The sequence below is a fragment of the Neophocaena asiaeorientalis genome, unplaced genomic scaffold (assembly GCF_003031525.2).
Source record: "Neophocaena asiaeorientalis asiaeorientalis breed wild unplaced genomic scaffold, Neophocaena_asiaeorientalis_V1.1 scaffold254, whole genome shotgun sequence".
Lineage (NCBI taxonomy): Eukaryota > Metazoa > Chordata > Mammalia > Artiodactyla > Phocoenidae > Neophocaena > Neophocaena asiaeorientalis.
Genome location: NW_020174705.1, coordinates 1,053,315 through 1,064,147, shown reverse-complemented (window position 1 = coordinate 1,064,147; position 10,833 = coordinate 1,053,315). Strand labels below are relative to the sequence as shown.

At 62.5% G+C, this 10,833-nt stretch overlaps 1 protein-coding gene across 1 annotated transcript in view; it reads right to left on the bottom strand.

The window, feature by feature from the left end:
- The window catches only part of CACNA1H (calcium voltage-gated channel subunit alpha1 H), a gene marked incomplete at its 5' end in the record, with an annotated part of 26,389 nt that overhangs the window by 7,236 nt on the left and 8,320 nt on the right, over nucleotides 1-10,833 (bottom strand). The window contains 15 exons of the mRNA XM_024759589.1: nucleotides 1,764-1,970; nucleotides 2,187-2,276; nucleotides 2,504-2,629; nucleotides 2,828-2,954; nucleotides 3,223-3,407; nucleotides 3,530-3,598; nucleotides 3,677-3,800; nucleotides 3,963-4,063; nucleotides 4,552-4,962; nucleotides 6,556-6,764; nucleotides 6,922-7,012; nucleotides 7,198-7,353; nucleotides 7,649-7,766; nucleotides 8,482-8,667; nucleotides 9,411-9,562. Coding sequence (XP_024615357.1) covers nucleotides 1,764-1,970; nucleotides 2,187-2,276; nucleotides 2,504-2,629; nucleotides 2,828-2,954; nucleotides 3,223-3,407; nucleotides 3,530-3,598; nucleotides 3,677-3,800; nucleotides 3,963-4,063; nucleotides 4,552-4,962; nucleotides 6,556-6,764; nucleotides 6,922-7,012; nucleotides 7,198-7,353; nucleotides 7,649-7,766; nucleotides 8,482-8,667; nucleotides 9,411-9,562 — 2,352 coding nt within the window. The remainder of the gene's footprint in view (nucleotides 1-1,763; nucleotides 1,971-2,186; nucleotides 2,277-2,503; nucleotides 2,630-2,827; nucleotides 2,955-3,222; nucleotides 3,408-3,529; nucleotides 3,599-3,676; nucleotides 3,801-3,962; nucleotides 4,064-4,551; nucleotides 4,963-6,555; nucleotides 6,765-6,921; nucleotides 7,013-7,197; nucleotides 7,354-7,648; nucleotides 7,767-8,481; nucleotides 8,668-9,410; nucleotides 9,563-10,833) is intronic.

Here is a 10,833-nt window from a genome sequence, read left to right as displayed (position 1 = left end):
CTGTGGGAAGAGGGCCATGGTGAGGGGGTGGGTGGGGTGGGGTGGGAGGGCTGCCTCCCAGGGGCAGGAGGGTAGAGGTGCTGGGGGAGGGCCCAGGCTCAGACGTGGGCCTCAGGGGCAGGTCACCCACCGACCTACTCCACCAAGAGGGCCCCAGCCCCAGGGCAGACCCCAGAAGTGGGCCTGGAAGCTGAGACCCCACCTGCGCCCTGCCCAAACCCCGCCCTGCCGGGAGCTCCCAAGCCAGGGCCTGTGTGATCTACTCTCCTGAGCTGGCATCAGGGTTCAGAGACACCTCAGTGATGAAGGGCGGGCAGATGGGAGCTTTCTTGGGGGGCAGGGTAGAGTGGCTACCACACCCCCATCTTCCAGGCTGGGCATGTGCTGCCTCCTGGCCCCCAGGCCCAGAGTCCCTCCACTCCCTGTGCTCCAGGAGGCCAGTGGGCAACTGCCCGCTCTCTGGTACATCTGAGGTTGATGGCCATGACCTGGGTGGCGGGGGGAGGTTGTGTATCTCCCAGCAGGTCTGTCTGCACTAAATGCTCCACCTGCTCTAACTCTTCAGGGCAGATCGGTGCCCACTGAGCTCCCACTGGGTGAGCGCATAGCTGCCACCACTGCATAGGGGACCCACCTCGGCCACAGAAGCCCGTGGGCAGGGACCAGGTAGAGCAGGGGCCGACGGGAACCGACCCCTCCCTGGGGCCCGCATGCTCCTTGGTCTGGCATGCGGTCACTAGAAAGCTTGGCTCAGCTCTTGCAGCCAAAGGGGCCAGTGACCAGTTGGGCCAGGCCAGCACTGAGGACATGGAGTAGCCACCGGCCGGCAGGCTTCCCAGAGTGCAGCAGAGAAGCAGTCAGGCATGCAGGCCGGGCGGAGGAACACACACGAGCTTAAAGGCAGCAGCGTGGACACCAGGCAGGCGAGCCAGCAACCCTTCCTCCCGCTGGCGCCCGGCGCCCACCCCAGCCGTCCCGTGCCCACCCTGCGGTGGACCCCAGTGGGCTTGGCACCCGCCTGCGATGTCCACCCTTCCCTGTGGCAGTGGCAGAGGGATGGAGGTCAGGCCAGTCCGCAGCCCTGTGCAGTGGCCTGCAGAAGTGGGGGTTAAGGCATGCAGGGCGGGGGCAGGTACCTGGGTTGGGGAAAGTGCCTGGAAAGACAAGGAGATGGTCTGAGCTGGCCGCGGTGGGCAGGGCTAGGAGACTCCACCGGGTGGGCGGGCAGCTCAGCAGCCTCTCCTGGAAGAGGCCCTCTTTGCTCCCCAGCTGGGTGGGGTTTTCTAAGACCCTCTCTCTGTCCTGGATGGCTCTGCCTGCTCCCCCCACTGTGGCGTGAAAACTCATGGGGTGAACCTGCCCTTGCGGTGGTGGGGGCTGGGAAATGGGGCCTCATCCATCCGCTGTACCTCCTGGGAAGGGACCCCACCTCCTGCTGCAGCCATCCTTCTCTGAGGGCAAGAAGGGCAAGCGTGCAGAGCCACTCGGTGAGGCCGGAGTTGCGGGTGGGGCAAGGGGACTGGGGCCAGGTAGGGAGCTCTGGGGCCAGGCTGCTGAGCTGCTGCCTGGGTGCTGCCTGCACAGCCCTGCGCCAAGCACAAGGGAGACCCGGGCTTAGGCCAGCAGCAGCCAGGTCTCAGAGCCACCCCTTGGCTGGTCCCCTGGTCCCCCGGTCCCCAGCCACCCTCCCACAGGCGAAAGGGGGGCCTCAGGCAGGTGGAAAAGGCTGGGGTGACGCGCAGGTACCGACCCGCCACCGCCACCGGGAGCGCCTTACTCCTGCGTTTCCTCTCCAGGCGCCGCTGCCGCTTCTCTTCCCGCCGCCGCGCCTCCTCGGCCTCCTGGTGCTGCCGGCACTTGTGGAAGTTCTCCACCACGACGCCCACGAACATGTTGAGCACGAAGAAGCTGACGATGAGCAGGAAGGAGATGAAGTAGAGCAGCATCCAGGGGTTGTGGTTGGGCACCGGCTGCGGCACAGGAGTGGCACGTGGGTGCCTGCCCACAAGGGCGTCCCTCCCGGGCACGGCCTCTGCCTGCAGGGTAGCTCTGACCCCCGACGTGGAACTCTCCAGAAGTTCTCAGAGACCAAATGCGGCCTCTCGGGGGACATTCCCTGAGATGACCAAAGGACACGGGAAGAAAGGTCTGCTTGGAGGAGCAGGGCTGCCCACCGCCCACTGCACCTGCTGGTCTATGCCCACGGCGTCCAGCCCGTCGTACATGATGTTCACCCAGCCGTCCTTGGATGAGAGCACGAACAGGGACATCAGCGCCTGCGAGGCCAGAGCAAGGTGGTTACTTCTGGATGTGGCCTCCTGCTGGGGAGACGCCCCAAAGGACCACACCCCCTACCACAGCCCCACGCACAGCAGACCCACCCACGACTCGCAGACCCGCCATGCCGCTCCCACCTTACAGATAAGGACGAGGTTACGTGAGGTCACCCCCGCCAGGCTTGCCCCCCATCCCGACCACCAGCCCACCCCCCAGCCCTGCCCACCTGGCCCAGGTTGTCGAAGTTGTACTTGCGTCGCACCCAGCGGTAGTGTGCAGCCCAGCACTCGGCTTTAGTGGAGATGTTCCTGGTGTCAGCGCCCTCGCAGTAGTAAAACTTCCCCTTGAAGAGCTGACCAGGGCGGGGCAGTCACCCAGAGGGCCAGGCCTTGCACCCCCACGCTCCAGACCCACCCCCACGGGGCCTCCCAGAGCAGCCGGACAGAGAGCAACGTCTCTCTCGCTGCCTGCCTGGGCCTTGGCCCTCCCGGGGCTGCTATGCTGCTGCTGACCACAGACCACCGTCCCACAGACAAGCAGAGCCGCGCACCTGCACCCCTAGGATGCCGAAGATGATGAAGAAGGCACAGCAGATAAGGACAATGTTTCCGATGGGCCTGAGTGACGATATCAGAGTCTCCACCACCAGTTTGAGGCCTGGGGCACGGCTGATAACCCTGCAAGAGGAGCAGAAGAAATGTGCTGTTGAGCCCACCCAAGGGAGCTGCCACCAGACAGAAAGCCCAGCGCTGCAAAGACCCCACCCCCTGCCGGCCCCAGGCCCTTTCCCTCCCCAGCTCTGCCCCACCCTCTGGCTCCACCCCAACCAGCCATAGCCCCGCCCATTCATACCCTTCCCTTCCCCAAACTCCACCCCATCCTTCCCCAGCCCTGCTCCGATCCCCGATTCAGGCTCTGCCCCACCGCCCAGTCTGCCCAGTCTACCGCAGGGGCCGCAGTGTCCGCAGCAGGCGCAGCACACGCAGGATGCCCAGGATCTTGGCACCACCGGCCGACGCCATGGCCACGATGATGTCAACCAGGGACACCAGGACCAGCAGCCCATCCAGTATGTTCCAGCTGCTCTGCAGGTAGGCATGCTCACCAGAGACCAGGCCCAGGGCCACCACCTAGTGGGTGCAGAGGAGGGGCTGGTGGAAATATGTGCTCCACACGGGGCCAGGGTGGGGCCACTGGGCAGGGCTGTGAGGCCGGATGGACAGATGCCTGGGCTCCCCTGGACACCCTGTACCTTCACCATCATCTCGGCCACGAAGATCGCCGTGAAGACGTAGTTGGAGATGCTGAGGAAGACGCGCTCCTGCAGAGGACAGGATGATGGGAGGGGCCAGCCGCAACGGCGGGACCCCACCCCTCCCAGGCAAGGAGGGCGCCTCACGGTGCTGCCGGGGTCAATGTCGGGCCTCTCCAGGGCGATCGTGATGCAGTTGAGGAAGATGAAGACCAGGACGACGTGATCAAACATCTTGTGAGCAATGATCTTCTGGCAGGAGATGCGGAACCTGGGGGCCGGGGGTGGGGGTTCAGGGACAGCCCTGGCCAAGCCCTTGCTTCCCGTCCCCAAGGTCCCAGAGGAGGAGCACAGCGTTCACCACGTGGTAGGGACGCAGGGGCCCAGAGGGAGGGATCAGCTTTCCCAGGTTTCTCCCAGGTGTGCCCCATACCTGTTCTGTGGGGAGAAGAGGTACAGGGCCCAGGGCTCGCGGCTCCGACAGCACTCGGGCTTGTAGGGCTCCAGCACTTTCTGCAGCCGGGAGCAGCAGCTCTGGGGAGGGCGGGGGGGTCCTCAGGGCCTCTCCTGCCTTCAGGCTCAGCCCTGTCCACCCACCCGGGCACTGGGTGAGGGATCTACGCTGGGAGCTGGGAGTCCAGGGGGGTGCCAGTAAGTGGCCATCCTCAGATCCCTGCCCAGGTGGGCCTCCCAGCAAAACTGTCCAGGGCAGCAGAAGTGCCTAGCTGAGAAGGTTCTGCTCTCTTCCCCTCTCCTCCCGTGGGGCTCTACTTGGCTGACCGACTCCAGCTCAGAGCAAGCCCTCAGCTGGAGGTGGGGCTGACCCTGGGGCGAATCCCACTCCAGAGCTCCCTGTGGATCAGCTGAAGCCACACCAGCCGGATCAGCTCCTGCCCAGCTTGTCCTGCTTCCCTCCCCCGTCCCAAGGGCCTCCCGCGAACGCTGCTCCCGAGTCCCCACCTGGGAAACCAGCCCACGACAGGGGCAGGCGAGGGGCTGACGTGAGGCCCACCCCCACTCACATCCTCCACATCATCGTCAAACTCGGCCGTGTCCTCCTTGTGGCTGTCGATGCGCAGGAATAACTCGCTGGGCAGGGCCAGCCCGTTGCAGTCGTGGAGCTTGGTGGGCAGCAGGGCAGCCGGCCGCAGGGGCCGCAGGTCAAGCGTGCTGCGGTGGTCCAGGGACTCGGTGCGCCGCAGCAGTGTGGCACGTGTGTCTGGAGAGGCTCCCACACCAGGCCTGCTGTCCTCGGCCTCCTCGTCTGTGCTGCCGCTGCCCTTGCCCTCACCGGATAGCAGCGACTCACGCTCCCCGCACTGGCTCCTGCGCTTGAGGCTAGGTGCGCGGCCCAGGCTGTTCCAGCTGGAGCGCCGGCTGCTCCAGGCGCTGTTGGGGCCCCAGTGGGTGCAGGGCGAGCTGCGGAGGCTGGACTGCGGGGAGGGGGCAGGAGTGAGCAGGTCGGATGCCTCCCCCCAAGTTACCCCCAAACATCCTGGCCTCAGGGGCACCTGGCACAGGGACCTTTCGCATCCAATGGCATCACCATTGACAGCCACGGGTGACATCTGTACATGGATCATCTCCTTTAACGAGCAGATAGCCCTGCTAAGGAGCGACACTAGCGGCACTGAACCTTAAGTGGGGCACCTGTGGCACACAGTGGGTCAACAGCTAGCTGGAGAGACAGCCAGCAAGCGTCAAGAGCACTGAGTGGACCTCCTGGGCCTGCTCGAGGACCAGAGGGTGGGCGACGGTTATCAGCGGGCCTGGGACCAGCCACGGACCAGGAATCCTCAGATGCCACCGAGCAGCTGAACTGGATCTCTGGGGAGGGGCCCCACATCAGTTTCTAGTTGGCAGACTCTGGACTCACAAAGAGAAGCCGGGTGCTGCTTATCCAGGAGATAAACTGGACTGTGGTCCGGGGACTTCACCTTTGCTGCACCTACCCTCTTTGCCCTTCATCGTTTTCACCTCAGGGGTCCAGCAGGAGCTGAGCTGGAATCCTTGCTCAACAGCCCTTGTCCTCCTCCCAGAGAGTCCTAGCAGTTTGGCTGTGATGCATCTTGTTGCTAGATCACTCGGCCCACCCAAGGCTCAGCCCTGCACCTTTTCTGTTACCAACACATGATCGTCCTGCCTTGATGGTTTGCCTGGACTTTCCTCCAGGTTCATATCCCTGTGCTTTCTCTCCACGGTTAGCTTGTCCTGTTCTGCCCACCCCTCCCGGGCCCTTCTGAGAAGCCCAGAAGCCGGCTCTGGCTGTGTCTGCTGGGGGTGGTATTTTCTGGGTTTGTCTGGAAACACCCTGTGGGCTCCAGCTCCACAGGGTGCTGTTGGTCGTGATGCACGAAACTCTCCGCCCGGCTTCTGTCACCTGCTTCACATCCTTAGTTTTTTTTTGTATTTTTATTTTTGGCTGGGTTGGGTCTTCACTGCTGCACGCAGTCTTTCTCTAGTTGCGGTGAGAGGGGACTACTCTTCCTTGCAGTGCGCGGGCTTCTCATTGCGGTGGTTTCTCTTGTTGCAGAGTACAGGCTCAGTAGTTGTGGCTCGCAGGCTCTAGAGCGCAGGCTCAGTAGTTGGGGCACACGGGCTTAGTTGCTCCGCGGCACGTGGGATCTTCCTGGACCAAGGCTTCAACCTGTGTCCCCTACATCGGCAGGAGGATTCTTAACCACTGCGCCACCAGGGAAGTCCCACAGTTTTTTACACCTTTTTGCCATCCTTCTCCGTTTTCCCCATCTTGTATGCTGTGCGCTTTGCCAGCTTTTATCTATGATTGCAAATTGGAAGATAAACTTCCGGCCTGACAGTCTACTCGTCTGTTCATACTCCTCCCATAAAAATGGCAGCTTCTGGCTCCATTTATAGAAAACAAAGCACTCAGGGCCAAGGGATTCCAGGGGTATGACTGGGGGTGTGTGTGTGTGGGACCCTCACTCATCTCTGGGGAAGGCCTAAGGAACTGGGTGGGTGGAGCCTGAAGGTGCCCTGAGGCCAGGGCGGGGGACCATCCCTACCAGAGACTTCTGGTCCCCCAGTTGGGGGTCCACGGAGCTGCTGCTCCCACGCCGTGAGTCCAGGAGGCCAGGGGCCGCATCCAGGTGTGGGGAGCTCTTGGGGGTGGGCATGGGTGTGGCTGCTGTGCGCATGATGAGGGGAGGGGGTAGGCTGGCCTGGCCCTCCAAGTGCCCGTTGGGGGTCACCGCCAGCGAGTACATCTTCATCTCTGGGTGGGGGGAGGAGGCCGCTTGAGCCTGCAGGGCTCCCAGGAAGGATAATCTGCCCGCCCAGGACCCGCCCACAGGAGTCCCAGCTGTGCCCGGACTGGCAGGCAGCTCCCTCTCCATCCTTTCCCTGCCCCGCCCCCTCACCCGCATGCGCACCTGTGGCCCTGAGGTCTCTGAACTTGTCCAAGTCCTCCTCCAAGTGGGTGGAGGTCTTGTCTTCATCTGTGTCGGACCTGGTGGCATCACCCTGTGCCCGAGGAGCACACAGTACACGTGAGGCTCCCCTCAGGTGGAACCCCCCTACAGGAAGGCCAGGCCAGCACGGGGGCAGGTGTGGACGGAAGGGCCCAGCGGGTGGAAGATGGAATTCTCTCCATGTTGGTCTGCCCAATGTGCCTGGTTCCCACTGCCTCCCCTGGAAGCCCCCCTCACCTCCGCCTGGAAGCCCTCCACAAGGATGGCCACCAGCAGGTTGAAGAGCACGTAGTTGCCAAAGGTCATGAGGGCCACGAAGTAGAGGGCAGCCCAGGAAGAGGTGGAGGCCATGCCGTTGTAGAGGACAACGTTCCAGTCCTCCTGGGTGAGGATCTGGGGGAAAGGGGTGGCGGGGCAGAGTGGGCCCAACATGGGGCCGAGGAGGTGCCAGGACGGTGGGTCTGGCTGTAGAAATGCTGACAGGCCCTTAGGACCAGAAGGAGCTCTGGACAAGTGAGACCAGGTCCACCACCCCAGGGGCCAGAATCAATGTCCCTGCTGCTGTTCACAGCTCGTCACTCACTGTGGCCTTGGACAGGCCTCGGCCCGCTCTGGGGCTGTTCTGAGCAGGGCTGTGGCTCTCCAGGGACTACCACGTACATGAGGGGACGGCCCCACCTGGCTTTACCTGGAACACGGTGACGATGGCCCACAGCAGGGAGTCAAAGTTCTTCCTGTCAGGGACCGTGTCTCCAGTGTCTGTTTTCAGGCTGAATTTGCAGCCAAACAGGTGCATTCCGAGGATGCTAAGGGCGGCAGACAGGGATGCGGTGAGTGTGGGGGATGAGGCACAAGTGGGGGGACATGCGGGGTGCTGCCTGGTCACCTCCACACCCAGCAGCTGTTCCTCTATACCTCCTCCCGGACCCCCAGCCTTCTGATTTGCAGGGGTCTCCCAAGTGCCCACAGCCGAGCTGTTTCCATTGTATAGGGGGGAAGACCAAGGCCAGCTGTAGGAGGGACAACCAGAGGCCACTCTGGCTTCAGGCAGCAGCCAGGACCTGAGGTGCCTGTCTCACCCAGCCTACCTGGGGCTGCCCTCTGCCCCTAGCCCCCTCCCCAAGGCCTGAGGCCCCGGGCCAAGCTGGCCCACGGCAAGGGCTCAGCAAACAGCAGCTGAAGCAAGAAACTCCAGCCTGGCTGCCCCGCCCCTTCTCTGCCTCCCTCATTCTTGGCTTTTGGGGAGGGCACAATCCCCAATCCATCCATCTGGGGGCTGGTCCCATCACCCCACTCAGCTATGAGCCGTGGGAGCACAGCCCAGTACGCCGGTGCCTGGCACAGAAGGTGCCCAGTCAGTCCTGTCGAAAGGAACCAGTGACTGCGTTTCTGCTGCCGCTTTGAAGCTCCTGGCACCCCGGGCCCCAAAGCCACAGCACGGGGCCAGCGCGGTGGGAGGGGCCTCCCTCGGGGGCAGGCATGTGCTCAGCGCCCCAGGCCTCGCCCACCGGGCGCGCCCACCTGAAGATGAAGATGAACAGCATGAGCAGCATGCAGAAAGTGGCCACGTTATCCATGGTCTTCATGAGCACCACCAGCTGGCGCCGCAGCGCGGGCAGGAAGCGCACCAGCTTGAGCACGCGCAGCAACCGGAAGGTGCGCAGCACCGACAGCCCGCCGTCCGCCTGCCCGACGATCTCCCACACGCTGTGGGCAGGCCGAGGCTCAGGAGGGCCTTCTCTGGCCGCCCACCCTGACCCTGGGATACCCTCTTCCCAGAAGCAGGAACACCAGCCCGGGAGCCACCGTGGCCTCCGCTCAACCCCACTCTGGGAGCAGGTTCAGCTGCATGAAGGCATCGACAGGGCTGAGGGATGGCGGTGACGTCTCTGAAGCCTCCTAGTCGGCTGCTGTCCTGCCGGCTGCCCGACCCCCAGAAGCTGCCCAGTCAGAAGCTTCTCGAGTGAGGGCCTTTCCCGGACCTCCGCCTTTCAAGCTGTGTCTGGCCTGTCTATTCTTGTTAGGGTGGGGGATCCCTTGACTCCCGAGGGAAGGGAATTCCCCCAGATTCTCCAATTCATTTCTGTGTTGATTTTGTGGCAGCAGACACCCCTCAGGCAAGCTGGCCTTCCTCAAAGGTTCTGAGCCCTAAGTGGAGTCCGGCTGTGAGGCCGAAGGGCCACTGAGTGCCCACTCTGTTCCTGCAGGGAACAGCTCCACTAGGTTCTACAAACTTCCACCTGAGATGCAGCTGACATACCTGTGTGTACCCGACAGTGCTTGTGGGGAGGGGTGGGGATCCTGCCCCAAGACATCCCATCCCATGAAATGCTGCTGGCAGGGTCTCTCCTGCTGGCTAGGGCTCTGCTATGTGTGGGGGGGCTGTCTCCTGACACTGGCAAGCCAGAGCCTCCCCGGCCCCTGTGGGCTCCCAGGAGGTGGGGACCCACCTGATGACCACGATGATGCCATCGAAGATGTTGTAGGGATTCCGGATGTAGCCCAGCGGACCAAAGGCCAGCAGCTTCAGCAGCATCTCCAGGGCAAACATACTCGTGAACACGATGTTGCTGATCTCCAGGGCGTTGGTCAGCTCGTCAGGCTGCGGGCAGCAGAGACGTCATCAGGGCCCGCCCACGGCTCCCAGTGCCCCTCAGCAGGGGTGGGGGACTGCTCCACTGAACTAGGAGCAGGTAAGTCTGCATCAAGGGGCCAAGGGGCTGTGGCAGCATCTCAGAAGGAGCCCAACTGGCTGCTGTCTGGAGGAGAAAACAAGGATCCCAGCGATGTCCCCTCCAGCTGGACCCCAACCTGCCTGGCCCTCCTATCCTGACTGTCCCTGGCCCTCCCCAGGCCCTGCCTGACCTTCCCACCAGCATGTCTGAGAAACAGTCCACAGACTTCCCCAGACCCCACAAGCACAGGCCATGGGAAAAGGGGCTGGAGCATCTGCCGCAGGGTTCCAGGGTGGGCATGTGGATGCACTGGGTGCAGGGCACACAGTTGGTGCCTCCCAAGAGCTGCCCTGATCCCTGGTGGCCTTGCACACCCTTCCCTGTCAGCAGAAGGCCCCAGAGGTCCCTCTCTTACTGGGGATGTGCTGGCCCGCCTGTGTGTGTGCACACCTGCACCAGTGTAATTGCTGGTATGTGTGTGTGCCAGCGTGTGGCCTGTTTGTGTGCACATGTGAGTTTGCATGTACCTGCATGTGCCGTGCATGTGCACAGGGCCTCCCACGTGTACACATCTGTACACATGTCCACATCTGCACAGGTAAACCTTGCGTATGTGCGTGTGTGCACGTGTGTGTATGTATACACGTGTGTGTGCAGAGGCTCTTCCTTGCCAGGGATTCCCTCCAGCCTGCTGCTGTCCCTGCCTAGTTCTCACCCTCACAAAGAGAACCTCCCTGCCGGGGCTGCTGGAGGCTAACACTGCTGGCATTTTCCCTGAATTGCTCTAGGATGAAAGAACATAGCTTAAATGACTTGAAAAGCCCAGAGGGTGGAAAACGAGGAAAGCAACTTGGTCATTAAAAAGTGAACTGGCCGCGGGGCTTCCCTCGTGGTGCAATGGTTAAGAATCCGCCTGCCAATGCAGGGGACATGGGTTCAAGCCCTGGTCCGGGAAGATCCCACATGCCATGGAGCAACTATGCCTGTGTGCCACAATTACTGAGTCTGCGCTCTAGAGCCCACGAGCCACAACTACTGGAGCCCGTGTCCCTAGAGCCCGTGCTCCACAACAAGAGAAGCCACAGAAACGAGAAGACCGTGCACTACAATGAAGAGTAGCCCCTGATCGCTGCAACCAGAGAAAAAAGCCCACATGCAGCAATGAAGACCCAATGCAGCCAAAAAAGAAAAAAAAAAA